The sequence below is a fragment of the Ascaphus truei genome, chromosome 5 (genome assembly GCF_040206685.1).
Source record: "Ascaphus truei isolate aAscTru1 chromosome 5, aAscTru1.hap1, whole genome shotgun sequence".
Taxonomy (NCBI): Eukaryota; Metazoa; Chordata; class Amphibia; order Anura; family Ascaphidae; genus Ascaphus; species Ascaphus truei.
In genome coordinates, this window is record NC_134487.1 from 4,941,808 (window position 1) to 4,969,027 (window position 27,220).

Here is a 27,220-nt window from a genome sequence, read left to right on the forward strand (position 1 = left end):
GGGGTCCCTATCCTATGCGTGTGGGGGGTCCCTATCCTATGCGTGGGGGGGGCCCTATCCTATGCGTGGGGGGGCCCTATCCTATGCGTGGGGGGGGGCCTATCCTATGCGTGGGGGGGCCCTATCCTATGCGTGGGGGGGGCCCTATCCTATGCGTGTGGGGGGCCCTATCCTATGCGTGGGGGGGGCCCTATCCTATGCGTGGGGGGGGCCCTATCCTATGCGTGGGGGGGCCCTATCCTATGCGTGGGGGGGCCCTATCCTATGCGTGGGGGGGCCCTATCCTATGCGTGGGGGGGGGCTATCCTATGCGTGGGGGGGGGCTATCCTATGCGTGGGGGGGCCCTATCCTATGCGTGGGGGGGCCCTATCCTATGCGTGGGGGGGGCCCTATCCTATGCGTGGGGGGGCCTATCCTATGCATTGGGGGGGCCCTATCCTATGCGTGGGGGGGCCCATCCTATGCATTGGGGGGGGCCCTATCCTATGCGTGGGGGGGGCCCTATCCTATGCGTGGGGGGGGGCCCTATCCTATGCGTGGGGGGGGCCCTACCCTATGCGTGTGGGGGGGGCCCTATCCTATGCGTGGGGGGGGGCCTATCCTATGCGTGGGGGGGGGGCTATCCTATGTGTGGGGGGGGCCTATCCTATGCGTGGGGGGGGCCTATCCTATGCGTGGGGGGGGCTATCCTATGCGTGGGGGGGGCCCTATCCTATGCGTGGGGGGGGGGCCTATCCTATGCGTGGGGGGGGCCTATCCTATGCGTGGGGGGGGCTATCCTATGCGTGGGGGGGGCCTATCCTATGCGTGGGGGGGGCTATCCTATGCGTGGGGGGGGCCCTATCCTATGCGTGGGGGGGGGGCCTATCCTATGCGTGGGGGGGGCCTATCCTATGCGTGGGGGGGGCCCTATCCTATGCGTGGGGGGGGCTATCCTATGCGTGGGGGGGGCCTATCCTATGCGTGGGGGGGGCTATCCTATGCGTGGGGGGGGCCTATCCTATGCGTGGGGGGGGCCCTATCCTATGCATGGGGGGGGGGCCTATCCTATGCGTGGGGGGGGCCTATCCTATGCGTGGGGGGGGGCCCTATCCTATGCGTGGGGGGGCCCTATCCTATGCGTGGGGGGGGCCTATCCTATGCGTGGGGGGGGCTCTATCCTATGCGTGGGGGGGCCCTATCCTATGCATGTGGGGGGCCCTATCCTATGCTTGGGGGGGCCCTATCCTATGCATGTGGGGGGCCCTATCCTATGCATTGGGGGGGCCCTATCCTATGCATTGGGGGGGGGCTATCCTATGCGTGGGGGGGGCTATCCTATGCGTGGGGGGCCCTATCCTATGCATGTGGGGGGGCCTATCCTATGCATTGGGGGGGGGGCTATCCTATGCGTGGGGGGGGCCTATCCTATGCATGTGGGGGGCCCTATCCTATGCATTGGGGGGGGGCCCTATCCTATGCGTGGGGGGGGCCTATCCTATGCGTGGGGGGGGCTATCCTATGCGTGGGGGGGGCCTATCCTATGCGTGGGGGGGCCCTATCCTATGCATTGGGGGGGCCCTATCCTATGCGTGGGGGGGGCCTATCCTATGCGTGGGGGGGGCCCTATCCTATGCGTGGGGGGGGCCTATCCTATGCGTGGGGGGGGGCTATCCTATGCGTGGGGGGGGGGCTATCCTCTGCGTGGGGGGGGCCCTATCCTATGCATGGGGGGGGCCCTATCCTATGCATGGGGGGGGCCTATCCTATGCATGGGGGGGGCCCTATCCTATGCGTGGGGGGGGGCCTATCCTATGCGTGGGGGGCCCTATCCTATGCGTGGGGGGGGCCTATCCTATGCGTGGGGGGGGCCTATCCTATGCGTGGGGGGGGCTCTATCCTATGCGTGGGGGGGCCCTATCCTATGCATTGGGGGGGCCCTATCCTATGCATTGGGGGGGCCCTATCCTATGCGTGGGGGGGGCCCTATCCTATGCGTGGGGGGGCCTATCCTATGCGTGGGGGGGGGCTATCCTATGCATTGGGGGGGGCCCTATCCTATGCATTGGGGGGGGGGCCCTATCCTATGCATTGGGGGGGGGCCCTATCCTATGCGTGGGGGGGGCCTATCCTATGCATTGGGGGGGCCCTATCCTATGCGTGGGGGGGGCCTATCCTATGCGTGGGGGGGGGGCCTATCCTATGCGTGGGGGGGGGCCTATCCTATGCGTGGGGGGGGGGCTATCCTATGCGTGGGGGGGGGGCCTATCCTATGCATGGGGGGGGCCCTATCCTATGCGTGGGGGGGGCCTATCCTATGCATGGGGGGGGCCCTATCCTATGCGTGGGGGGGCCTATCCTATGCGTGGGGGGGGCCTATCCTATGCATTGGGGGGGGTCCCTATCCTTTGCATGGGGGGGGTCCTATCCTATGCGTGGAGGGGGCCCTATCCTATGCGTGGGGGGGCCTATCCTATGCATGGGGGGGGCCCTATCCTATGCATTGGGGGGGGCCCTATCCTATGCATTGGGGGGGGGCCCTATCCTATGCGTGGGGGGGGCCCTATCCTATGCGTGGGGGGGGCCCTATCCTATGTGTGGGGGGGCCTATCCTATGCGTGGGGGGGGCCTATCCTATGCGTGGGGGGGGGCCTATCCTATGCATTGGGGGGGCCCTATCCTATGCATTGGGGGGGGCCCTATCCTATGCGTGGGGGGGGCCCTATCCTATGCGTGGGGGGGGCCCTATCCTATGCGTGGGGGGGCCCTATCCTATGCGTGGGGGGGCCCTATCATATGCGTGGGGGGGGCCTATCCTATGCGTGGGGGGGGGCCTATCCTATGCGTGGGGGGGGCCTATCCTATGCATGGGGGGGGCCCTATCCTATGCGTGGGGGGGGGCCCTATCCTATGCGTGGGGGGGGCCTATCCTATGCGTGGGGGGGGCCCTATCCTATGCGTGGGGGGGGCCTATCCTATGCGTGGGGGGGGCCTATCCTATGCGTGGGGGGGGCCCTATCCTATGCGTGGGGGGGGCCTATCCTATGCGTGGGGGGGGGGCTATCCTATGCGTGGGGGGGGCCTATCCTATGCATTGGGGGGGCCCTATCCTATGCGTGGGGGGGGGGGCTATCCTATGAGTGGGGGGGGCCCTATCCTATGCGTGGGGGGGGCCCTATCCTATGCGTGGGGGGGGCCTATCCTATGCGTGGGGGGGGGCTCTATCCTATGCGTGGGGGGGGGCTCTATCCTATGCGTGGGGGGGGCTCTATCCTATGCGTGGGGGGGGCTCTATCCTATGCGTGGGGGGGGCCTATCCTATGCATGTGGGGGGCCCTATCCTATGCTTGGGGGGGCCCTATCCTATGCGTGTGGGGGGCCCTATCCTATGCGTGGGGGGGGCCCTATCCTATGCATGTGGGGGGCCCTATCCTATGCGTGGGGGGGGGCCTATCCTATGCGTGGGGGGGTCCCTATCCTATGCGTGGGGGGGTCCCTATCCTATGCGTGGGGGGGCCCTATCCTATGCGTGGGGGGGCCCTATCCTATGCATGTGGGGGGCCCTATCCTATGCTTGGGGGGGCCCTATCCTATGCGTGGGGGGGGCCCTATCCTATGCTTGGGGGGGCCCTATCCTATGCGTGGGGGGGCCCTATCCTATGCGTGGGGGGGCCCTATCCTATGCATGGGGGGGCCTATCCTATGCGTGGGGGGGGCCCTATCCTATGCGTGGGGGGGTCCCTATCCTATGCGTGGGGGGGGGCCCTACCCTATGCGTGTGGGGGGCCTATCCTATGCGTGGGGGGGCCCTATCCTATGCGTGGGGGGGCCCTATCCTATGCGTGTGGGGGGCCCTATCCTATGCATTGGGGGGGCCCTATCCTATGCGTGGGGGGGTCCCTATCCTATGCGTGGGGGGGGCCCTACCCTATGCGTGGGGGGGGCCCTATCCTATGCGTGTGGGGGGCCCTATCCTATGCGTGGGGGGGGGCCCTATCCTATGCGTGGGGGGGGCCTATCCTATGCGTGGGGGGGGCCTATCCTATGCATGGGGGGGGCCCTATCCTATGCGTGGGGGGGGGCCCTATCCTATGCGTGGGGGGGGCCTATCCTATGCGTGGGGGGGGCCCTATCCTATGCGTGGGGGGGGCCTATCCTATGCGTGGGGGGGGCCTATCCTATGCGTGGGGGGGGCCCTATCCTATGCGTGGGGGGGGCCTATCCTATGCGTGGGGGGGGGGGCTATCCTATGCGTGGGGGGGGCCTATCCTATGCATTGGGGGGGCCCTATCCTATGCGTGGGGGGGGGGGCTATCCTATGAGTGGGGGGGGCCCTATCCTATGCGTGGGGGGGGCCCTATCCTATGCGTGGGGGGGGCCTATCCTATGCGTGGGGGGGGGCTCTATCCTATGCGTGGGGGGGGCTCTATCCTATGCGTGGGGGGGGCTCTATCCTATGCGTGGGGGGGGCTCTATCCTATGCGTGGGGGGGGCCTATCCTATGCATGTGGGGGGCCCTATCCTATGCTTGGGGGGGCCCTATCCTATGCGTGTGGGGGGCCCTATCCTATGCGTGGGGGGGGCCCTATCCTATGCATGTGGGGGGCCCTATCCTATGCGTGGGGGGGGGCCTATCCTATGCGTGTGGGGGGCCCTATCCTATGCGTGGGGGGGGCCCTATCCTATGCATGTGGGGGGCCCTATCCTATGCGTGGGGGGGGGCCTATCCTATGCGTGGGGGGGTCCCTATCCTATGCGTGGGGGGGTCCCTATCCTATGCGTGGGGGGGCCCTATCCTATGCATGTGGGGGGCCCTATCCTATGCTTGGGGGGGCCCTATCCTATGCGTGGGGGGGGCCCTATCCTATGCTTGGGGGGGCCCTATCCTATGCGTGTGGGGGGCCTATCCTATGCGTGGGGGGGCCCTATCCTATGCATGTGGGGGGCCCTATCCTATGCGTGGGGGGGGGCCTATCCTATGCGTGGGGGGGTCCCTATCCTATGCGTGGGGGGGTCCCTATCCTATGCGTGGGGGGGTCCCTATCCTATGCGTGGGGGGGCCCTATCCTATGCATGGGGGGGGCCTATCCTATGCGTGGGGGGGGCCCTATCCTATGCGTGGGGGGGTCCCTATCCTATGCGTGGGGGGGGCCCTACCCTATGCGTGTGGGGGGCCTATCCTATGCGTGGGGGGGCCCTATCCTATGCGTGGGGGGGGCCCTATCCTATGCATGTGGGGGGCCCTATCCTATGCGTGTGGGGGGCCCTATCCTATGCATTGGGGGGGCCCTATCCTATGCGTGTGGGGGGCCCTATCCTATGCATTGGGGGGGCCCTATCCTATGCGTGGGGGGGGTCCCTATCCTATGCGTGGGGGGGGCCCTACCCTATGCGTGGGGGGGGCCCTATCCTATGCGTGTGGGGGGCCCTATCCTATGCGTGGGGGGGGGCCCTATCCTATGCGTGGGGGGGCCCTATCCTATGCGTGGGGGGGGCCCTATCCTATGCGTGTGGGGGGCCCTATCCTATGCGTGGGGGGGCCCTATCCTATGCGTGGGGGGGCCCTATCCTATGCGTGGGGGGGCCCTATCCTATGCATTGGGGGGGGCCCTATCCTATGCATTGGGGGGGGCCCTATCCTATGCATTGGGGGGGCCCTATCCTATGCGTGGGGGGGGCCTATCCTATGCGTGGGGGGGGCCCTATCCTATGCGTGGGGGGGGCCTATCCTATGCGTGGGGGGGGCCCTATCCTATGCGTGGGGGGGGCCTATCCTATGCATTGGGGGGGCCCTATCCTATGCGTGGGGGGGGCCTATCCTATGCGTGGGGGGGGCCTATCCTATGCGTGGGGGGGGCCTATCCTATGCGTGGGGGGGGCCTATCCTATGCGTGGGGGGGGCCTATCCTATGCGTGGGGGGGGGGCCTATCCTATGCGTGGGGGGGGGGCTATCCTATGCGTGGGGGGGGGGGCCTATCCTATGCATGGGGGGGGCCCTATCCTATGCGTGGGGGGGGCCTATCCTATGCATGGGGGGGGCCCTATCCTATGCGTGGGGGGGCCTATCCTATGCATTGGGGGGGGCCCTATCCTATGCATTGGGGGGGGGCCCTATCCTATGCATGGGGGGGGTCCTATCCTATGCGTGGGGGGGGCCCTATCCTATGCGTGGGGGGGCCTATCCTATGCATGGGGGGGGCCCTATCCTATGCATTGGGGGGGGCCCTATCCTATGCATTGGGGGGGGGCCCTATCCTATGCATTGGGGGGGGGCCCTATCCTATGCGTGGGGGGGGCCCTATCCTATGCGTGGGGGGGGCCCTATCCTATGCGTGGGGGGGGGTCCTATCCTATGCGTGGGGGGGGCCCTATCCTATGCGTGGGGGGGGCCCTATCCTATGCATTGGGGGGGGGCCCTATCCTATGCGTGGGGGGGGCCCTATCCTATGCGTGGGGGGGGCCCTATCCTATGCGTGGGGGGGGCCCTATCCTATGCGTGGGGGGGGCCTATCCTATGCGTGGGGGGGGCCTATCCTATGCGTGGGGGGGGGCCTATCCTATGCATGGGGGGGCCCTATCCTATGCGTTGGGGGGGCCCTATCCTATGCGTGGGGGGGGCCCTATCCTATGCGTGGGGGGGCCCTATCCTATGCGTGGGGGGGGCCCTATCCTATGCGTGGGGGGGCCCTATCCTATGCGTGGGGGGGGCCCTATCCTATGCGTGGGGGGCCCTCATATGTGTGGGGGGGGCCCTATCCTATGCGTGGGGGGGGCCCTATCCTATGCGTGGGGGGGGGCCTATCATATGCGTGGGGGGGGCCTATCCTATGCGTGGGGGGTGCCTATCCTATGCGTGGGGGGGGGCCTATCATATGCGTGGGGGGGGCCTATCCTATGCGTGGGGGGGGCCCTATCCTATGCGTGGGGGGCCCTCATATGTGTGGGGGGGCCCTATCCTATGCGTGGGGGGTGCCTATCCTATGCGTGGGGGGTGCCTATCCTATGCGTGGGGGGGGCCTATCATATGCATGGGGGGGGCCTATCCTATGCGTGGGGGGGGCTCTATCCTAATCATGGGGGGGGCTATCCTATGCGTGGGGGGGGCCTATCCTAATCATGGGGGGCCCTATCCTATGCGTGGGGGGGGCCTTATCCAAGCGTGGGGGGGGGCCTATCCTATGCATGGGGGGGGGCCTATCCTATGCGTGGGGGGGGCCTTATCCAAGCGTGGGGGGGGGCCCTATCCTATGCGTGACGGGGGGCTATCATATGCGTGGGGGGGTCCTATCCTATGCGTGGGGGGGGCCTATCCTATGCGTGGGGGGGGCCTATCCTATGCATGGGGGGGCCCTATCCTATGCGTGGGGGGGCCCTATCCTATGCGTGGGGGGGGGCCTATCCTATGCGTGGGGGGGGCCTATCCTATGCGTGGGGGGGGGCCTATCCTATGCGTGGGGGGGGCCTATCCTATGCGTGGGGGGGCCCTATCCTATGCGTGGGGGGGGCCTTATCCTATGCGTGGGGGGGGGCCTATCCTATGCGTGGGGGGGGGCCCTATCCTATGCGTGGGGGGGGGCCCTATCCTATGCGTGGGGGGGCCCTATCCTATGCGTGGGGGGGCCCTATCCTATGCGTGGGGGGGGCCTATCCTATGCGTGGGGGGGGGCCCTATCCTATGCGTGGGGGGGGCCTATCCTATGCTTGGGGGGGCCCTATCCTATGCGTGGGGGGGGCCTATCCTATGCGTGGGGGGGGCCTATCCTATGCGTGGGGGGGGCCCTATCCTATGCGTGGGGGGGGGCCCTATCCTATGCGTGGGGGGGGCCTATCCTATGCGTGGGGGGGGGGCTATCCTATGCGTGGGGGGGGCCTATCCTATGCGTGGGGGGGGCCTATCCTATGCGTGGGGGGGGGGGCTATCCTATGCGTGGGGGGGGCCCTATCCTATGCGTGGGGGGGGCCTATCCTATGCGTGGGGGGGGGGCTATCCTATGCGTGGGGGGGGCCTATCCTATGCATTGGGGGGGCCCTATCCTATGCGTGGGGGGGGGGGCTATCCTATGAGTGGGGGGGGCCCTATCCTATGCGTGGGGGGGGCCCTATCCTATGCGTGGGGGGGGCTCTATCCTATGCGTGGGGGGGGGCTCTATCCTATGCGTGGGGGGGGGCTCTATCCTATGCGTGGGGGGGGCTCTATCCTATGCGTGGGGGGGTCCCTATCCTATGCGTGGGGGGGGCTCTATCCTATGCGTGGGGGGGGCCTATCCTATGCATGTGGGGGGCCCTATCCTATGCTTGGGGGGGCCCTATCCTATGCATGTGGGGGGCCCTATCCTATGCTTGGGGGGGCCCTATCCTATGCATGTGGGGGGCCCTATCCTATGCGTGGGGGGGGGCCTATCCTATGCGTGGGGGGGTCCCTATCCTATGCGTGGGGGGGTCCCTATCCTATGCGTGGGGGGGTCCCTATCCTATGCGTGGGGGGGGCCCTATCCTATGCATGTGGGGGGGGCCCTATCCTATGCTTGGGGGGGCCCTATCCTATGCGTGGGGGGGCCCTATCCTATGCGTGGGGGGGGCCTATCCTATGCGTGGGGGGGTCCCTATCCTATGCGTGGGGGGGGCCCTATCCTATGCATGTGGGGGGCCCTATCCTATGCGTGGGGGGGGCCCTATCCTATGCATGTGGGGGGCCCTATCCTATGCTTGGGGGGGCCCTATCCTATGCATGTGGGGGGCCCTATCCTATGCGTGGGGGGGGCCCTATCCTATGCATGTGGGGGGGGCCCTATCCTATGCGTGGGGGGGCCCTATCCTATGCGTGGGGGGGCCCTATCCTATGCGTGGGGGGGCCCTATCCTATGCGTGGGGGGGTCCCTATCCTATGCGTGGGGGGGGCCCTATCCTATGCGTGTGGGGGGCCCTATCCTATGCGTGGGGGGGGCCCTACCCTATGCGTGTGGGGGGCCCTACCCTATGCGTGTGGGGGGCCCTATCCTATGCGTGGGGGGGGGCCTATCCTATGCGTGGGGGGGGGCCCTATCCTATGCGTGGGGGGGGGCTCTATCCTATGCGTGGGGGGGGCCCTATCCTATGCGTGTGGGGGGCCCTATCCTATGCGTGTGGGGGGCCCTATCCTATGCGTGTGGGGGGCCCTATCCTATGCATTGGGGGGGCCCTACCCTATGCGTGTGGGGGGCCCTATCCTATGCATTGGGGGGGCCCTACCCTATGCGTGTGGGGGGCCCTATCCTATGCGTGGGGGGGGCCCTATCCTATGCGTGTGGGGGGCCCTATCCTATGCGTGGGGGGGGCCCTATCCTATGCGTGTGGGGGGCCCTATCCTATGCATTGGGGGGGCCCTATCCTATGCGTGGGGGGGGCCCTATCCTATGCATTGGGGGGGCCCTATCCTATGTGTGGGGGGGGCCTATCCTATGCGTGTGGGGGGGGCCCTATCCTATGCGTGGGGGGGGCCTATCCTATGCGTGGGGGGGGGCCCTATCCTATGCGTGGGGGGGGCCCTATCCTATGCGTGTGGGGGGCCCTATCCTATGCGTGTGGGGGGCCCTATCCTATGCGTGGGGGGGGCCCTATCCTATGCGTGGGGGGAGTTCTCATACAAACCAGCAGTTTCTAGTACAGTTTCGGTGAAGGGTTTCCCCGGCTGACGGTGATTTTACCCCCTGCAGTGACCGACCTGGAGATTAAGTTCTTATACCGGGGGAAGCAGGTCGGGGCTCTGACCGTCAGTAACCCCCACGGCTGCCGCCTGTACTACAGTAACCTGGAGCCCACTCCGGAGCAGATCGAGCTGTTCGGCCCCACCACGCTGGAGCAGGTCCGCTTCCCCGGGACGGACGGGATCGGCAACGAGAAGCAGCGGTTCTACACCAACCACCTGCTGGACGTGATGGACCGCGGGCTCATCCTCTCCCTGCAGGGGCAGGACATCTACGCCATCCGCCTGTGCCAGTGCAAGGTGTTCTGGGCCGGCCCCTGTGCCAGAGACGTCGCCGGGCCCAACCCCATCGAGCGGGAGAAGAGGGTCAAACTCTTCAGCCTGGAAAGCTTCCTGAACGGTGAGCAGGCGTGCGCGTTCATTCGCTTTTCTGTATAAAAGGGGTGTATGCGAGGCCCGCTACGCGCAGCCCCAAGCTGCAGGATTTATTCCATTTCCCCCCATTAATGTGCACACCAATACAATCCGCACAATGATCAGTAATTAGCTACGTTGCCGATTGATCCGATCTCCTGTGATCGATCGGCGAAGATGCGGCTCAGGGGGTTCACTAAATGGCTGTCAGTGCAGCAGAAGAGGACCAAAGATGCAAAGTTCTGTGGGGAAGATCATGTGACCAGGCAGTCACTAGATACAATTGGTGCACTGCTAGAGAGAGGGCGGGGCTCAAAAAATGTAATTCAGAGTTGTTTAAAAAAACAAGTATTTTCTCTTAGTGCAGCACTGATTTATAAACACACATGTAGGATGTTGCTGGGTCGGCAGCTTTAATACAGAGGTCTTGACCCCTGCCGAGTGTTTAAAAACATTTGTAAAAGGAACATGCAGACGCAGGAGCAGTTCTTTCCCCCGGTAACCGGAAATAACGCGTTCATTAACGTGCGCCATTTCCTTAACCATTGTTTTCTAAAGCAATACTATTAAAAAATGCCGCACCGGCGCTGCCCCGACACCTCCCGTTAACGTGTGAGGTACCGCCTGTTACACCCCTCGCTGCCTCGTTAACCGGCTGCGTTTCATTGCGATGCGTCCCGGGACGCGTTCTATAAGATTCAGGCGAGTCCCACTGGTGAAGCACAAGGCTGGAAAACGGGAGTGTAAATGGCCAGAAGGTGCAGCTGTTCTGGCAACAAAACCATGCTGGCTTCCCATTGTGGAAGGCGCTGCGGGGTGGGTCAGCTGAGCAGTGTCCTTTGGATGTTGCCTGTTGCTGGCCACACCTGAGGAAGGATCTCATGTGCATGTCCTTGGGATGTTGTGGGATCCTGTTAACACCTGAGGAAGGATCTCATGTGCATGTCCTTGGGATGTTGTGGGATCCTGGCCATACCTGAGGAAGGATCTCATGTGCATGTCCTTGGGATGTTGTGGGATCCTGTTAACACCTGAGGAAGGATCTCATGAGCTTGTCCTTGTGTCCTCAGAGCTCATCGCCTGTCAGAAGGGACAGACCACCTCGCTGCCTCCGTATGAGATCTTCTTCTGCTTTGGAGAAGAATGGCCAGACAGGAAACCCAAGGAGAAGAAGCTGATCACTGTGCAGGTGCTGGTGGTCTCCGGCTTCCAGGGATCTCCCTGCAGCCACTTCATGGAGATATTTTGGAGGAACTCTTATAATATCTCCCTCCCAGTTCTCTATGTCCCTCTATTTCCCCTGTATGCACTTTCTCCTCTTCCTCTCACAATCTATATCTCTCTCCCCCCTCTCTCTCCCCTCTCTCTATCTATCCTCTTTCCTCTCTCTCCTCTCTCAAATCAAATTAGCTTTATTGGCATGACGAAAGAACATTTCAGTATTGCCAAAGCGTGAGTAATAGGGGGTTGGGTACAATGATTACACAGTACATGAATTATAGGGCGTATGGTATTATGGTTACTTAGTACATGAATTCCAGGGGGTAGGGTATAATGATTGCAGGGTATGTGGGTAACATTTACACACAGGGATGTGGGGATTAGTGGGCATCTCTCAGCCTGTGGCAGGTGCTGATATAGTATAGAATGCAGTCAGTTCTGCTGTGTCTTCATCTTCTCAAAGGAGGATCGCTATTTGTTGGTTCTCTTCTATATTATTAAAGTTCTGGATAACTGCAGTGAGTTTCTCTAGGTGGGCACTCCTCACTTCAGAGTATTGTGTGCAACGCAACAGGAAGTGCGTTTCATCTTCTACCTCTCCTAGCTCACATCTTTGGCACAGTCTCATCTCCCGGGGCTTCCAGTTCTGTCTGTGCCTGCCTGTTTCTATTTCTAGGCTGTGGGCACTTATTCTGTACTGGCTCAGGGTCTGTCTCTGCTTTGGGTCTTTTACCTTCAGTAGGTAGGGTGCCAGAGGGTATTCTCTCTGTAGGCTGTGGTAGGTCTCCAGCTTCTTTGAGCGGTGGATATCATTTTCCCATCTTGTCACATACTGCTTCTTCATTTCGTTGGCGATTGAGTTGATTTGTTTTTTCGGCAGGTTGTTAGTCTTTGTGGGGTTTTGTCCTTGGAGTGAGAGGACAAGTTGTTTGATGGCACAGGGTTTAGTGGGGAGGTACTGGCTTCTCATTGCTCTGTAGCAGTAAGACTGTGGGTGGCTGGTGTTTAGGTGGGCCCAGAATGTCAGTGCTCTCTTCTGTACCGTGAGCAGTAGAGGAAAGCGGCCCAGCTCAGCCCGGCATGCATTGTTTCATGTACTCCTGTGTACTTGGAGAAGGTGTTTGCAGAATTCCAGATGCAGTATTTCTGTTGGGCTGGTATCCCATTTTGTGGAGTCTGGGTATGTTACAGGGCCGCACACCTCGCTGCCGTACAGAAGGATGGGTGTGTGGAGTCTGGGTATGTTACAGGGCACCACACCTCGCTGCCATACAGAAGGATGGGTGTGTGGTATTTGGGTATGTTACAGGCCCCCACACCTCGCTGCCATACAGAAGGATGGGTGTGTGGGGTCTGGGTATGTTACAGGGCTCCACACCTCGCTGCCATACAGAAGGGTGGGTGTGTGGTGTCTGGGTATGTTACAGGGCCCCACACCTCGCTGCCATACAGAAGGATGGGTGTGTGGAGTCTGGGTATGTTACAGGGCCCCACACCTCGCTGCCATACAGAAGGATGGGTGTGTGGAGTCTGGGTATGTTACAGGGCACCACACCTCGCTGCCATACAGAAGGATGGGTGTGTGGAGTCTGGGTATGTTACAGGGCCCCACACCTCGCTGCCATACAGAAGGATGTGTGTGTGGAGTCTGGGTATGTTACAGGGCCCCACACCTCGCTGCCATACAGAAGGATGGGTGTGTGGAGTCTGGGTATGTTACAGGGCCCCACACCTCGCTGCCATACAGAAGGATGGGTGTGTGGAGTCTGGGTATGTTACAGGGCCCCACACCTCGCTGCCATACAGAAGGATGGGTGTGTGGAGTCTGGGTATGTTACAGGGCCCCACACCTCGCTGCCATACAGAAGGATGGGTGTGTGGAGTCTGGGTATGTTACAGGGCCCCACACCTCGCTGCCATACAGAAGGATGGGTGTGTGGGGTCTGGGTATGTTACAGGGCCCCACACCTCGCTGCCATACAGAAGGATGGGTGTGTGGGGTCTGGGTATGTTACAGGACCCCACACCTCGCTGCCATACAGAAGGATGGGTGTGTGGGGTCTGGGTATGTTACAGGGCCCCACACCTCGCTGCCATACAGAAGGATGGGTGTGTGGGGTCTGGGTATGTTACAGGGCCCCACACCTCGCTGCCATACAGAAGGATGGGTGTGTGGGGTCTGGGTATGTTACAGGGCCCCACACCTCGCTGCCATACAGAAGGATGGGTGTGTGGGGTCTGGGTATGTTACAGGGCCCCACACCTCGCTGCCATACAGAAGGATGGGTGTGTGGGGTCTGGGTATGTTACAGGGCTCCACACCTCGCTGCCATACAGAAGGGTGGGTGTGTGGTGTCTGGGTATGTTACAGGGCCCCACACCTCGCTGCCATACAGAAGGATGGGTGTGTGGAGTCTGGGTATGTTACAGGGCACCACACCTCGCTGCCATACAGAAGGATGGGTGTGTGGAGTCTGGGTATGTTACAGGGCCCCACACCTCGCTGCCATACAGAAGGATGTGTGTGTGGAGTCTGGGTATGTTACAGGGCCCCACACCTCGCTGCCATACAGAAGGATGGGTGTGTGGAGTCTGGGTATGTTACAGGGTCCCACACCTCGCTGCCATACAGAAGGATGGGTGTGTGGAGTCTGGGTATGTTACAGGGCCCCACACCTCGCTGCCATACAGAAGGATGGGTGTGTGGGGTCTGGGTATGTTACAGGGCCCCACACCTCGCTGCCATACAGAAGGATGGGTGTGTGGGGTCTGGGTATGTTACAGGGCCCCACACCTCGCTGCCATACAGAAGGATGGGTGTGTGGAGTCTGGGTATGTTACAGGGCCCCACACCTCGCTGCCATACAGAAGGATGGGTGTGTGGAGTCTGGGTATGTTACAGGACCCCACACCTCGCTGCCATACAGAAGGATGGGTGTGTGGGGTCTGGGTATGTTACAGGGCCCCACACCTCGCTGCCATACAGAAGGATGGGTGTGTGGGGTCTGGGTATGTTACAGGACCCCACACCTCGCTGCCATACAGAAGGATGGGTGTGTGGAGTCTGGGTATGTTACAGGGCCCCACACCTCGCTGCCATACAGAAGGATGGGTGTGTGGGGTCTGGGTATGTTACAGGGCCCCACACCTCGCTGCCATACAGAAGGATGGGTGTGTGGGGTCTGGGTATGTTACAGGACCCCACACCTCGCTGCCATACAGAAGGATGGGTGTGTGGGGTCTGGGTATGTTACAGGGCCCCACACCTCGCTGCCATACAGAAGGATGGGTGTGTGGAGTCTGGGTATGTTACAGGGCCCCACACCTCGCTGCCATACAGAAGGATGGGTGTGTGGGGTCTGGGTATGTTACAGGACCCCACACCTCGCTGCCATACAGAAGGATGGGTGTGTGGGGTCTGGGTATGTTACAGGACCCCACACCTCGCTGCCATACAGAAGGATGGGTGTGATGATGCTGTTGAATATTTTCATCCAGATTCTTATTGGTGGTTTGAGGTGGTACATCTGTTTCCTTATTGCGTAGAATGCTCTGCGGGCCTTCTCCTTCAGTGTATTTATGGCCAGGTTGAATTTCCCTGATGAGCTGATTGTTAGACCGAGGTATGTGTAGCTCGTTGTCTGTTCCAGTGCTTTGTCGTCCAGTGTGAATTGCCCAGGTCTGGCTGAATTTTTCTAGTATCTGTCTCTCTCCCCCATTTCTATCTCTCTCCCCCGCCACCTCTCTCTCTCTCCCCATCTGTATCTCTCTCTCTCTCCCCCACCACCTCTCTCTCTCTCTCCCCATCTGTATCTCTCTCTCTCTCCCCCCATCTCTTTCTCTCGCTCTCTCCCCCTTCTCTCTCCTATTTTCTCTCTCCCCATCTCTTTCTCTCACTCTCCCAGTCTCTTTATCTCGTTCTCTCCCATCTCTCTCTCTCCCCGCCTCTCCTCTCTCTCTGTCTCTCGCCCTTTCTCTCTCCCACCCACTCCCTGTTGCTCTCCCCCCTCCTGACTCTCCTTCTGCCCCTCTCAGGTAATCCCCGTTGCTGCCCGCCTCCTTTCCGAGATCTTCTCCGGAGAGTCCTCCTGGTCGGCCGACAGTATCCGGCTGCAGATCTCCCACCCGGACCTCAAGGACAAGATGGTGGAGCAGTTTAAGGAGTTGCACCAGCTGTATCAGAGCCAGCAGGCCCAGGCTGTGCCCCCAGAGGGGGCAGGACCCAGCGAGGGCGGGGATGTGGGGCCAGGCCCCTGGCCCATGCACACAGGGAGCATGCAGTAATCGGGGCCACATGCCCCGGACATGACATGCCTGTGTTAACTGCTGTGGAGCAACCCTGTCAATTTTGGGGTGACACGGTAGTGTCCCTGATGGACTTTGGGGTCACTATGGAGAGGTCTGTTACCAAACATCACACCCCACAACTAACCAAGCCTCTCTTCAGGACCAATGTGGGGAGACTGGATTCAGGACTTCTTCCCCAGAATCCTCCTGGGCAGCGGGAGTTGGCCATGTGCTGTTGGTGAATGTCTTCTTTTTAATGACAGCTTGCCGCACAGCCGTCTGTTCCTCAATCCCCGGGCTGAAGGATCTCACCGGGAACTGCGGTGATATTTCTCCCCAAAGTAAAGGGAGGTCCCAGAAAAGCCGTTCTCCCCGCGTGCGGTGACTCCCCGTGCGTGTGACAGGATGTGGTGGGGCAGAGACACTGACGGAGATAAAGGGACCGTCCCTGCGGACGGGTGCAGACACTGACATGTTGCAGACGGGGAGAGTAAGGGACAGAGACGCAGGACCATGTAAGGAGGAGACCGGCACAATGGGAAGAAGCTTTGGGTACCGAAGAAGAAGGGACAGTGACTGAGACAAGCTACAGATAATGACAGAGAGTTAATAGCGAGCCGTACAATGCTGTCACCTCCGTCCTGTGACACGGGAAGAGTCACACGCACGGGTACAATGCAGAACGTTTAAACAAAGACTCGTGCCGCTCGTTCCTCTTTTATTCCATTAAGGGTTTTTTTGAGACAATCTGCTTCCTCTTCCTCTTCTGTATCAGGCTTCATTGTGATTTCCTTACTTGTCTGTTTCAGATATTGATGTAAAATGTATTTTGATCATAAAGCAGCCCCCAGTCTGATTGTGTGAAACACAAAAGTCTGCTCCCTGCGGCACCGTGGCACTGCGCGTCCTGCGCCATACCCCTCCCTGCGGCACCGTGGCACTGCGCGTCCTGCGCCATACCCCTCCCTGCGGCACCGTGGCACTGCGCGTCCTGCGCCATACCCCTCCCTGCGGCACCGTGGCACTGCGCTTCCTGCTCCTGCGCAATACCCCTCCCTGCGGCACCGTGGCACTGCGCTTCCTGCTCCTGCGCCATACCCCTCCCTGCGGCACTGTGGCACTGCGCTTCCTGCTCCTGTGCCATACCCCTCCCTGCGGCACCGTGGCACTGCGCTTCCTGCTCCTGCGCCATACCCCTCCCTGCGGCACCGTGGCACTGCGCTTCCTGCTCCTGCGCCATACCCCTCCCTGCGGCACCGTGGCACTGCGCTTCCTGCGCCATACCCCTCCCTGCGGCACCGTGGCACTGCGCTTCCTGCTCCTGCGCCATACCCCTCCCTGCGGCACCGTGGCACTGCGCTTCCTGCTCCTGTGCCATACCCCTCCCTGCGGCACCGTGGCACTGCGCTTCCTGCGCCTCCCTGCGGCACCATGGCACTGCGCTTCCTGCGCCATACCCCTCCCTGCGGCACTGTGGCACTGCGCTTCCTGCACCATACCCCTCCTTGCAGCACCGTGGCACTGCGCTTCCAGCGCCATACCCCCTCCCTGCGGCACCGTGGCACTGCGCTTCCTGCGCCATACCCCTCCTTGCAGCACCGTGGCACTGCGCTTCCTGTGCCATACCCCTCCCTGCGGCACCATGCTCCCTGCGGCTTGCCCCTCCCTGCAGCACTGCGCTCCCTGCGGCACTGCCCTCCCTGCCGGGAGACGCTTGTGTGGCGTTAGCCCCGGGGCCCTTACTTTGCACAGTTTTAGGGCTTATCTTAGATTAAAAAAAGATTAAAACTTGTCGCACTTGTGAATGTGCTTCTCCCTCTTCTCTCTGCCGCGCTGTGCGCACAAAGCGCGGTTTCCCCCGTACACGTGTTCGGGGCCTTTACTGGGAATCAATCACTTTGTTTTTATTTTCACACGCGACGTCCTGTTACTTTATATTTATAAACCTTCATTTCCACTTCCTATAAAAGGGGATCTGTTTCCCGAATCCTCGTCTTCCTGTCATAGAGGCTCATACTCGCCCTCACACTCGCGCCTCACACTCGCGCCTCACCCCTCCCCCCCCATTGTCCCCGTAGCTCCTCTCTCCCCCCTGCTGCACAGATCTGGGCGGGATGTGCGCTGGCGCTGCACAGATCTGGGCGGGGCGTGTGCCGGCGCTGCACAGATCTGGGCGGGATGTGCGCTGGCGCTGCACAGATCTGGGCGGGATGTGCGCTGGCGCTGCACAGATCTGGGCGGGATGTGCGCTGGCGCTGCACAGATCTGGGCGGGATGTGTGCTGGCGCTGCACAGATCTGGGCGGGATGTGCGCCGGCGCTGCACAGATCTGGGCGGGATGTGCGCTGGCGCTGCACAGATCTGGGCGGGATGTGCGCTGGCGCTGCACAGATCTGGGCGGGATGTGCGCTGGCGCTGCACAGATCTGGGCGGGATGTGTGCTGGCGCTGCACAGATCTGGGCGGGATGTGCGCTGGCGCTGCACAGATCTGGGCGGGGCGTGCGCCGGCGCTGCACAGATCTGGGCGGGATGTGCGCCGGCGCTGCACAGATCTGGGCGGGATGTGTGCTGGCGCTGCACAGATCTGGGCGGGGCGTGTGCCGGCGCTGCACAGATAAGGCGGGATGTGCGCTGGCGCTGCACAGATCTGGGCGGGATGTGCACCGGCGCTGCACATATCTGGGCGGGGCGTGTGCCGGCGCTGCACAGATCTGGGCGGGATGTGCGCTGGCGCTGCACAGATCTGGGCGGGATGTGCGCCGGCGCTGCACAGATCTGGGCGGGATGTGCGCTGGCGCTGCACAGATCTGGGCGGGGCGTGCGCCGGCGCTGCACAGATCTGGGCGGGATGTGCGCCGGCGCTGCACAGATCTGGGCGGGGCGTGCGCCGGCGCTGCACAGAATCACAGCCCTCAATGCAACTTTTCCTAATGAGAAAACGTATGGAAACTAATGAGAGCAATTGACTGGGGGTAACCCACCTGCTGGAGTGCACCCATGCTGCTCGGGACTCCATGCACCGCCGTTGTGTACATGAAATAACAGGGCTTTTAGTTGGTTTGCCCACATTATCCCTAGGGCTTGTGAAGGACTCTACGTCCACGTGAGCCACAGCCACGCCAGGTTTTGGAAAGAACCAAAGCTCAGGAAGCGGGTGCGGCCGCGGGGAGAGGTTTCACGTGATGTCATTGTGCATAAAATGATGTCACAACGTGCACGCCTGTCCTGCGCTGTGCTCCCTCTGTGTGTAAGCGTTACCTCACATCGGCGCTTTGTGAGAGTCGCATCGTTTGGACCAATAAACCCAGATTCTGACTTTAATCTCCGGTTCTTCTTCCGTCTCTACCGGGCTCCGGGTTAGAAGCCAGCGCTGCGTCTGGGTAACACGGCTCCGGGTTAGAAGCCAGCGCTGCGTCTGGGTAACACGGCTCCGGGTTAGAAGCCAGCGCTGCGTCTGGGTAACACGGCTCCGGGTTAGAAGCCAGCGCTGCGTCTGGGTAACACGGCTCCGGGTTAGAAGCCAGCGCTGCGTCTGGGTAACACGGCTCCGGGTTAGAAGCCGGCGCTGCGTCTGGGTAACACGGCTCCGGGTTAGAAGCCAGCGCTGCGTCTGGGTAACACGGCTCCGGGTTAGAAGCCGGCGCTGCGTCTGGGTAACACGGCTCCGGGTTAGAAGCCAGCGCTGCGTCTGGGTAACGCGGTTCCGGGTTAGAAGCCGGCGCTGCGTCTGGGTAACACGGCTCCGGGTTAGAAGCCAGCGCTGCGTCTGGGTAACACGGCTCCGGGTTAGAAGCCGGCGCTGCGTCTGGGTAACGCGGCTCCGGGTTAGAAGCCGGCGCTGCGTCTGGGTAACACGGCTCCGGGTTAGAAGCCAGCGCTGCGTCTGGGTAACGCGGCTCCGGGTTAGAAGCCGGCGCTGCGTCTGGGTAACACGGCTCCGGGTTAGAAGCCGGCGCTGCGTCTGGGTAACGCGCCTGCGGACGGGCCTTTTAACTGCTCAGCCTGTCTTTCACTAAAAGAAGCCGACATTGTAATAGAGAGCCAGGGAAAGGTTACGCCTGGGGGGGCCACATCCAGTCAAAGATTGAGCCACCTGTGCTGAAGCAGGGATTTCCTGAAAACCTGACCTGTTGGTGGCCCCTTGAGGATTGGAGTTTGCCGCCCCTGAGTTAAAGGAGCAATCGTGTGTGTGTGTGTGTGTCTGTGTGTGTGTCTGTGTCTGTGTGTGTGTCTGTGTCTGTGTCTGTGTCTGTGTGTGTGTGTTGGAAGTAGGGGGTCTCTGAAGCTGAACCCCATTTATTTAGGCTCCGGGGATCCCCTCCTTCCGCAGATATTAACCTCCGCAGGGGGTGTCAGTAGCTGCTCCGGCTCAGCTTTACATGTGGGCGGTTATACAGTCACATGTTGGGCGGTTATACAGTTACATGTCGGGCGGTTATACAGTTACATGTCGGGCGGTTATACAGTCACATGTCGGGCGGTTATACAGTCACATGTCGGGCGGTTATACAGTTACATGTCGGGCGGTTATACAGTTACATGTCGGGCGGTTATACAGTTACGTGTCGGGCGGTTATACAGTCACATGTCGGGCGGTTATACAGTGACATGTCGGGCGGTTATACAGTCACATGTCGGGCGGTTATACAGTGACATGTCGGGCGGTTATACAGTTACATGTCGGGCGGTTATACAGTCACATGTCGGGCGGTTATACAGTTACATGTCGGGCGGTTACACAGTTACATGTCGGGCGGTTATACAGTTACATGTCGGGCGGTTATACAGTGACATGTCGGGCGGTTATACAATTACATGTCGGGCGGTTATACAGTGACATGTCGGGCGGTTATACAGTCACATGTCGGGCGGTTATACAGTCACATGTCGGGCGGTTATACAGTTACATGTCGGGCGGTTATACAGTTACATGTCGGGCGGTTATACAGTTACATGTCGGGCAATTATACAGTTACATGTCGGGCGGTTATACAGTCACATGTTGGGCGGTTATACAGTCACATGTTGGGCGGTAATACAGTTACATGTCGGGCGGTTATACAGTTACATGTTGGGCGGTTATACAGTTACATGTCGGGCGGTTATACAGTTACATGTCGGGCGGTTATACAGTTACATGTCGGGCGGTTATACAGTCACATGTCGGGCGGTTATACAGTTACATGTCGGGCGGTTATACAGTTACATGTCGGGCGGTTATACAGTTACATGTCGGGCGGTTATACAGTTACATGTCGGGCAATTATACAGTTACATGTCGGGCGGTTATACAGTCACATGTTGGGCGGTTATTCAGTTACATGTTGGGCGGTTATACAGTTACATGTTGGGCGGTTATACAGTTACATGTCGGGCGGTTATACAGTTACATGTCGGGCGGTTATACAGTCACATGTTGGGCGGTAATACAGTTACATGTTGGGCGGTTATACAGTTACATGTTGGGCGGTTACACAGTCACGTGTCGGGCGGTTATACAGTTACGTGTCGGGCGGTTATACAGTTACATGTTGGGCGGTTATACAGTGACATGTCGGGCGGTTATACAGTTACATGTCGGGCGGTTATACAGTTACATGTCGGGCGGTTATACAGTTACGTGTCGGGCGGTTATACAGTTACGTGTCGGGCGGTTATACAGTTACGTGTCGGGCGGTTATACAGTTACGTGTCGGGCGGTTATACAGTTACGTGTTGGGCGGTTATACAGTTACATGTCGGGCGGTTATACAGTTACATGTCGGGCGGTTACACAGTCACATGTCGGGCGGTTATACAGTCACATGTCGGGCGGTTATACAGTTACATGTTGGGCGGTTATACAGTTACATGTCGGGCGGTTATACAGTTACATGTCGGGCGGTTACACAGTCACATGTCGGGCGGTTATACAGTCACATGTCGGGCGGTTATACAGTCACATGTCGGGCGGTTACACAGTCACATGTCGGGCGGTTACACAGTCACATGTTGGGCGGTTACACAGTCACATGTTGGGCGGTTACACAGTCACATGTTGGGCGGTTACACAGTCACATGTTGGGCGGTTACACAGTCACATGTTGGGCGGTTACACAGTCACATGTTGGGCGGTTATACAGTCACATGTCGGGCGGTTATACAGTTACATGTCGGGCGGTTATACAGTTACATGTCGGGCGGTTATACAGTTACATGTCGGGCGGTTATACAGTTACATGTCGGGCGGTTATACAGTCACATGTCGGGCGGTTATACAGTGACATGTCGGGCGGTTATACAGTTACATGTCGGGCGGTTATACAGTGACATGTCGGGCGGTTATACAGTGACATGTCGGGCGGTTATACAGTGACATGTCGGGCGGTTATACAGTCACATGTTGGGCGGTTATACAGTCACATGTCGGGCGGTTATACAGTGACATGTTGGGCGGTTATACAGTCACATGTCGGGCGGTTATACATTTACATGTCGGGCGGTTATACAGTTACATGTGGGCGGTTATACAGTTACATGTCGGGCGGTTATACAGTTACATGTCGGGCGGTTATACAGTTACATGTCGGGCGGTTATACAGTTACATGTCGGGCGGTTATACAGTCACATGTTGGGCGGTTATACAGTTACATGTCGGGCGGTTATACAGTTACATGTCGGGCGGTTATACAGTCACATGTCGGGCGGTTATACAGTTACATGTCGGGCGGTTATACAGTCACATGTCGGGCGGTTATACAGTTACATGTCGGGCGGTTATACAGTGACATGTCGGGCGGTTATACAGTTACATGTCGGGCGGTTATACAGTTACATGTCGGGCGGTTATACAGTTACGTGTCGGGCGGTTATACAGTTACGTGTCGGGCGGTTATACAGTTACGTGTCGGGCGGTTATACAGTTACGTGTCGGGCGGTTATACAGTTACGTGTTGGGCGGTTATACAGTTACATGTCGGGCGGTTATACAGTTACATGTCGGGCGGTTACACAGTCACATGTCGGGCGGTTATACAGTCACATGTCGGGCGGTTATACAGTTACATGTTGGGCGGTTATACAGTTACATGTCGGGCGGTTATACAGTTACATGTCGGGCGGTTACACAGTCACATGTCGGGCGGTTATACAGTCACATGTCGGGCGGTTATACAGTCACATGTCGGGCGGTTACACAGTCACATGTCGGGCGGTTACACAGTCACATGTTGGGCGGTTACACAGTCACATGTTGGGCGGTTACACAGTCACATGTTGGGCGGTTACACAGTCACATGTTGGGCGGTTACACAGTCACATGTTGGGCGGTTACACAGTCACATGTTGGGCGGTTATACAGTCACATGTCGGGCGGTTATACAGTTACATGTCGGGCGGTTATACAGTTACATGTCGGGCGGTTATACAGTTACATGTCGGGCGGTTATACAGTTACATGTCGGGCGGTTATACAGTCACATGTCGGGCGGTTATACAGTGACATGTCGGGCGGTTATACAGTTACATGTCGGGCGGTTATACAGTGACATGTCGGGCGGTTATACAGTGACATGTCGGGCGGTTATACAGTGACATGTCGGGCGGTTATACAGTCACATGTTGGGCGGTTATACAGTCACATGTCGGGCGGTTATACAGTGACATGTTGGGCGGTTATACAGTCACATGTCGGGCGGTTATACATTTACATGTCGGGCGGTTATACAGTTACATGTGGGCGGTTATACAGTTACATGTCGGGCGGTTATACAGTTACATGTCGGGCGGTTATACAGTTACATGTCGGGCGGTTATACAGTTACATGTCGGGCGGTTATACAGTCACATGTTGGGCGGTTATACAGTCACATATTGGGCGGTTATACAGTTACATATTGGGCGGTTATACAGTTACATGTCGGGCGGTTATACAGTCACATGTCGGGCGGTTATACAGTTACATGTCGGGCGGTTATACAGTTACATGTCGGGCGGTTATACAGTCACATGTCGGGCGGTTATACAGTTACATGTCGGGCGGTTATACAGTCACATGTTGGGCGGTTATACAGTCACATGTTGGGCGGTTATACAGTCACATGTTGGGCGGTTATACAGTCACATGTCGGGCGGTTATACAGTTACATGTCGGGCGGTTATACAGTCACATGTCGGGCGGTTATACAGTTACATGTCGGGCGGTTATACAGTCACATGTCGGGCGGTTATACAGTCACATGTCGGGCGGTTATACAGTTACATGTCGGGCGGTTATACAGTTACATGTCGGGCGGTTATACAGTCACATGTCGGGCGGTTATACAGTCACATGTCGGGCGGTTATACAGTTACATGTCGGTCGGTTATACAGTTACATGTCGGGCGGTTATACAGTGACATGTTGGGCGGTTATACAGTCACATGTCGGGCGGTTATACAGTTACATGTCGGGCGGTTATACAGTTACATATTGGGCGGTTATACAGTTACATGTCGGGCGGTTATACAGTTACATGTCGGGCAATTATACAGTTACATGTCGGGCGGTTATACAGTGACATGTCGGGCGGTTATACAGTTACATGTCGGGCGGTTATACAGTTACATGTCGGGCGGTTATACAGTTACATGTCGGGCGGTTATACAGTCACATGTCGGGCGGTTATACAGTCACATGTTGGGCGGTTATACAGTCACATGTCGGGCGGTTATACAGTTACATGTCGGGCGGTTATACAGTTACATGTCGGGCGGTTATACAGTTACATGTCGGGCGGTTATACAGTTACATGTCGGGCGGTTATACAGTTACATGTCGGGCGGTTATACAGTGACATGTCGGGCAATTATACAGTCACATGTCGGGCGGTTATACAGTTACATGTCGGGCGGTTATACAGTTACATGTCGGGCGGTTATACAGTTACATGTCAGGCGGTTATACAGTCACATGTTGGGCGGTTATACAGTTACATGTTGGGCGGTTATACAGTCACATGTCGGGCGGTTATACAGTCACATGTCGGGCGGTTATACAGTTACATGTCGGGCGGTTATACAGTTACATGTCGGGCGGTTATACAGTTACATGTCGGGCGGTTATACAGTTACATGTCGGGCGGTTATACAGTTACATGTCGGGCGGTTATACAGTTACATGTCGGGCGGTTATACAGTCACATGTCGGGCGGTTATACAGTCACATGTCGGGCGGTTATACAGTCACATGTCGGGCGGTTATACAGTCACATGTTGGGCGGTTATACAGTTACATGTCGGGCGGTTATACAGTTACATATCGGGCGGTTATACAGTTACATGTCGGGCGGTTATACAGTCACATGTCGGGTGGTTATACAGTGACATGTCGGGCGGTTATACAGTGACATGTCGGGCGGTTATACAGTCACATGTCGGGCGGTTACACAGTCACATGTCGGGCGGTTATACAGTGACATGTCGGGCGGTTATACAGTTACATGTCGGGCGGTTATACAGTCACATGTCGGGCGGTTATACAGTTACATGTCGGGCGGTTATACAGTTACATGTCGGGCGGTTATACAGTCACATGTCGGGTGGTTATACAGTGACATGTTGGGCGGTTACACAGTCACATGTCGGGCGGTTATACAGTTACATGTCGGGCGGTTATACAGTCACATGTCGGGTGGTTATACAGTCACATGTTGGGCGGTTACACAGTCACATGTCGGGCGGTTATACAGTGACATGTCGGGCGGTTATACAGTTACATGTCGGGCGGTTATACAGTCACATGTCGGGCGGTTATACAGTTACATGTCGGGCGGTTATACAGTTACATGTCGGGCGGTTATACAGTCACATGTCGGGCGGTTATACAGTTACATGTCGGGCGGTTATACAGTTACATGTTGGGCGGTTATACAGTCACATGTCGGGCGGTTATACAGTCACATGTCGGGCGGTTATACAGTTACATGTCGGGCGGTTATACAGTCACATGTCGGGCGGTTATACAGTTACATGTCGGGCGGTTATACAGTTACATGTCGGGCGGTTACACAGTCACATGTCGGGCGGTTATACAGTCACATGTCGGGCGGTTATACAGTTACATGTCGGGCGGTTATACAGTTACATGTTGGGCGGTTATACAGTCACATGTTGAGCGGTTATACAGTCACATGTCGGGCGGTTATACAGTTACATGTCGGGCGGTTATACAGTTACATGTCGGGCGGTTATACAGTTACATGTCGGGCGGTTATACAGTCACATATTGGGCGGTTATACAGTCACATGTCGGGCGGTTATACAGTTACATGTCGGGCGGTTAAACAGTCACATGTCGGGCGGTTATACAGTTACATGTTGGGCGGTTATACAGTTACATGTCGGGCGGTTATACAGTTACATGTCGGGCGGTTACACAGTCACATGTCGGGCGGTTATACAGTTACATGTTGGGCGGTTATACAGTTACATGTTGGGCGGTTATACAGTCACATGTCGGGCAATTATACAGTTACATGTCGGGCAATCATACAGTCACATGTTGGGCGGTTACACAGTCACATGTCGGGCGGTTATACAGTCACATGTCGGGCGGTTATACAGTCACATGTCGGGCGGTTATACAGTTACATGTCGGGCGGTTATACAGTTACATGTCGGGCGGTTATACAGTTACATGTCGGGCAATTATACAGTTACATGTCGGGCGGTTATACAGTTACATGTTGGGCGGTTATACAGTCACATGTCGGGCGGTTATACAGTTACATGTCGGGCGGTTATACAGTTACATGTTGGGCAATTATACAGTTACATGTCGGGCAATTATACAGTGACATGTTGGGCGGTTATACAGTTACATGTTGGGCGGTTATACAGTTACATGTTGGGCGGTTATACAGTGACATTTTGGGCGGTTATACAGTCACATGTCGGGCGGTTATACAGTCACATGTCGGGCGGTTATACAGTGACATGTTGGGCGGTTATACAGTGACATGTTGGGCGGTTATACAGTGACATGTTGGGCGGTAATACAGTGACATGTTGGGCAGTTATACAGTCACATGTTGGGCGGTTATACAGTTACATGTCGGGCGGTTATACAGTCACATGTCGGGCGGTTATACAGTGACATGTCGGGCAGTTATACAGTCACATTTTGGGCGGTTATACAGTTACATGTCGGTCGGTTATACAGTCACATGTCAGGCGGTTATACAGTTACATGTCGGGCGGTTATACAGTTACATGTTGGGCGGTTATACAGTTACATGTTGGGCGGTTATACAGTTACATGTTGGGTGGTTATACAGTTACATGTTGGGCGGTTATACAGTCACATGTTGGGCGGTTATACAGTGACATGTTGGGCAGTTATACAGTCACATGTTGGGCGGTTATACAGTTACATGTCGGGCGGTTATACAGTCACATGTCGGGCGGTTATACAGTCACATGTCGGGCGGTTATACAGTTACATGTCGGGCGGTTATACAGTTACATGTCGGGCGGTTATACAGTTACATGTCGGGCGGTTATACAGTTACATGTCGGGCGGTTATACAGTCACATATTGGGCGGTTATACAGTCACATGTCGGGCGGTTATACAGTTACATGTCGGGCGGTTAAACAGTCACATGTCGGGCGGTT

The 27,220-nt window shown here is 58.2% G+C and overlaps 1 protein-coding gene across 1 annotated transcript in view; it reads left to right on the forward strand.

The window, feature by feature from the left end:
• The window catches only part of IRF5 (interferon regulatory factor 5), a 179,252-nt gene extending 162,811 nt beyond the window's left edge, over nucleotides 1–16,441 (forward strand). The window contains exons 7-9 of the mRNA XM_075599255.1: nucleotides 9,674–10,063; nucleotides 11,148–11,266; nucleotides 15,334–16,441. Of these exons, the coding sequence (XP_075455370.1) occupies nucleotides 9,674–10,063; nucleotides 11,148–11,266; nucleotides 15,334–15,582 (758 nt within the window). The 3' untranslated portion in view covers nucleotides 15,583–16,441. The remainder of the gene's footprint in view (nucleotides 1–9,673; nucleotides 10,064–11,147; nucleotides 11,267–15,333) is intronic.
• The last annotated feature ends 10,779 nt before the right edge of the window (nucleotides 16,442–27,220 follow it).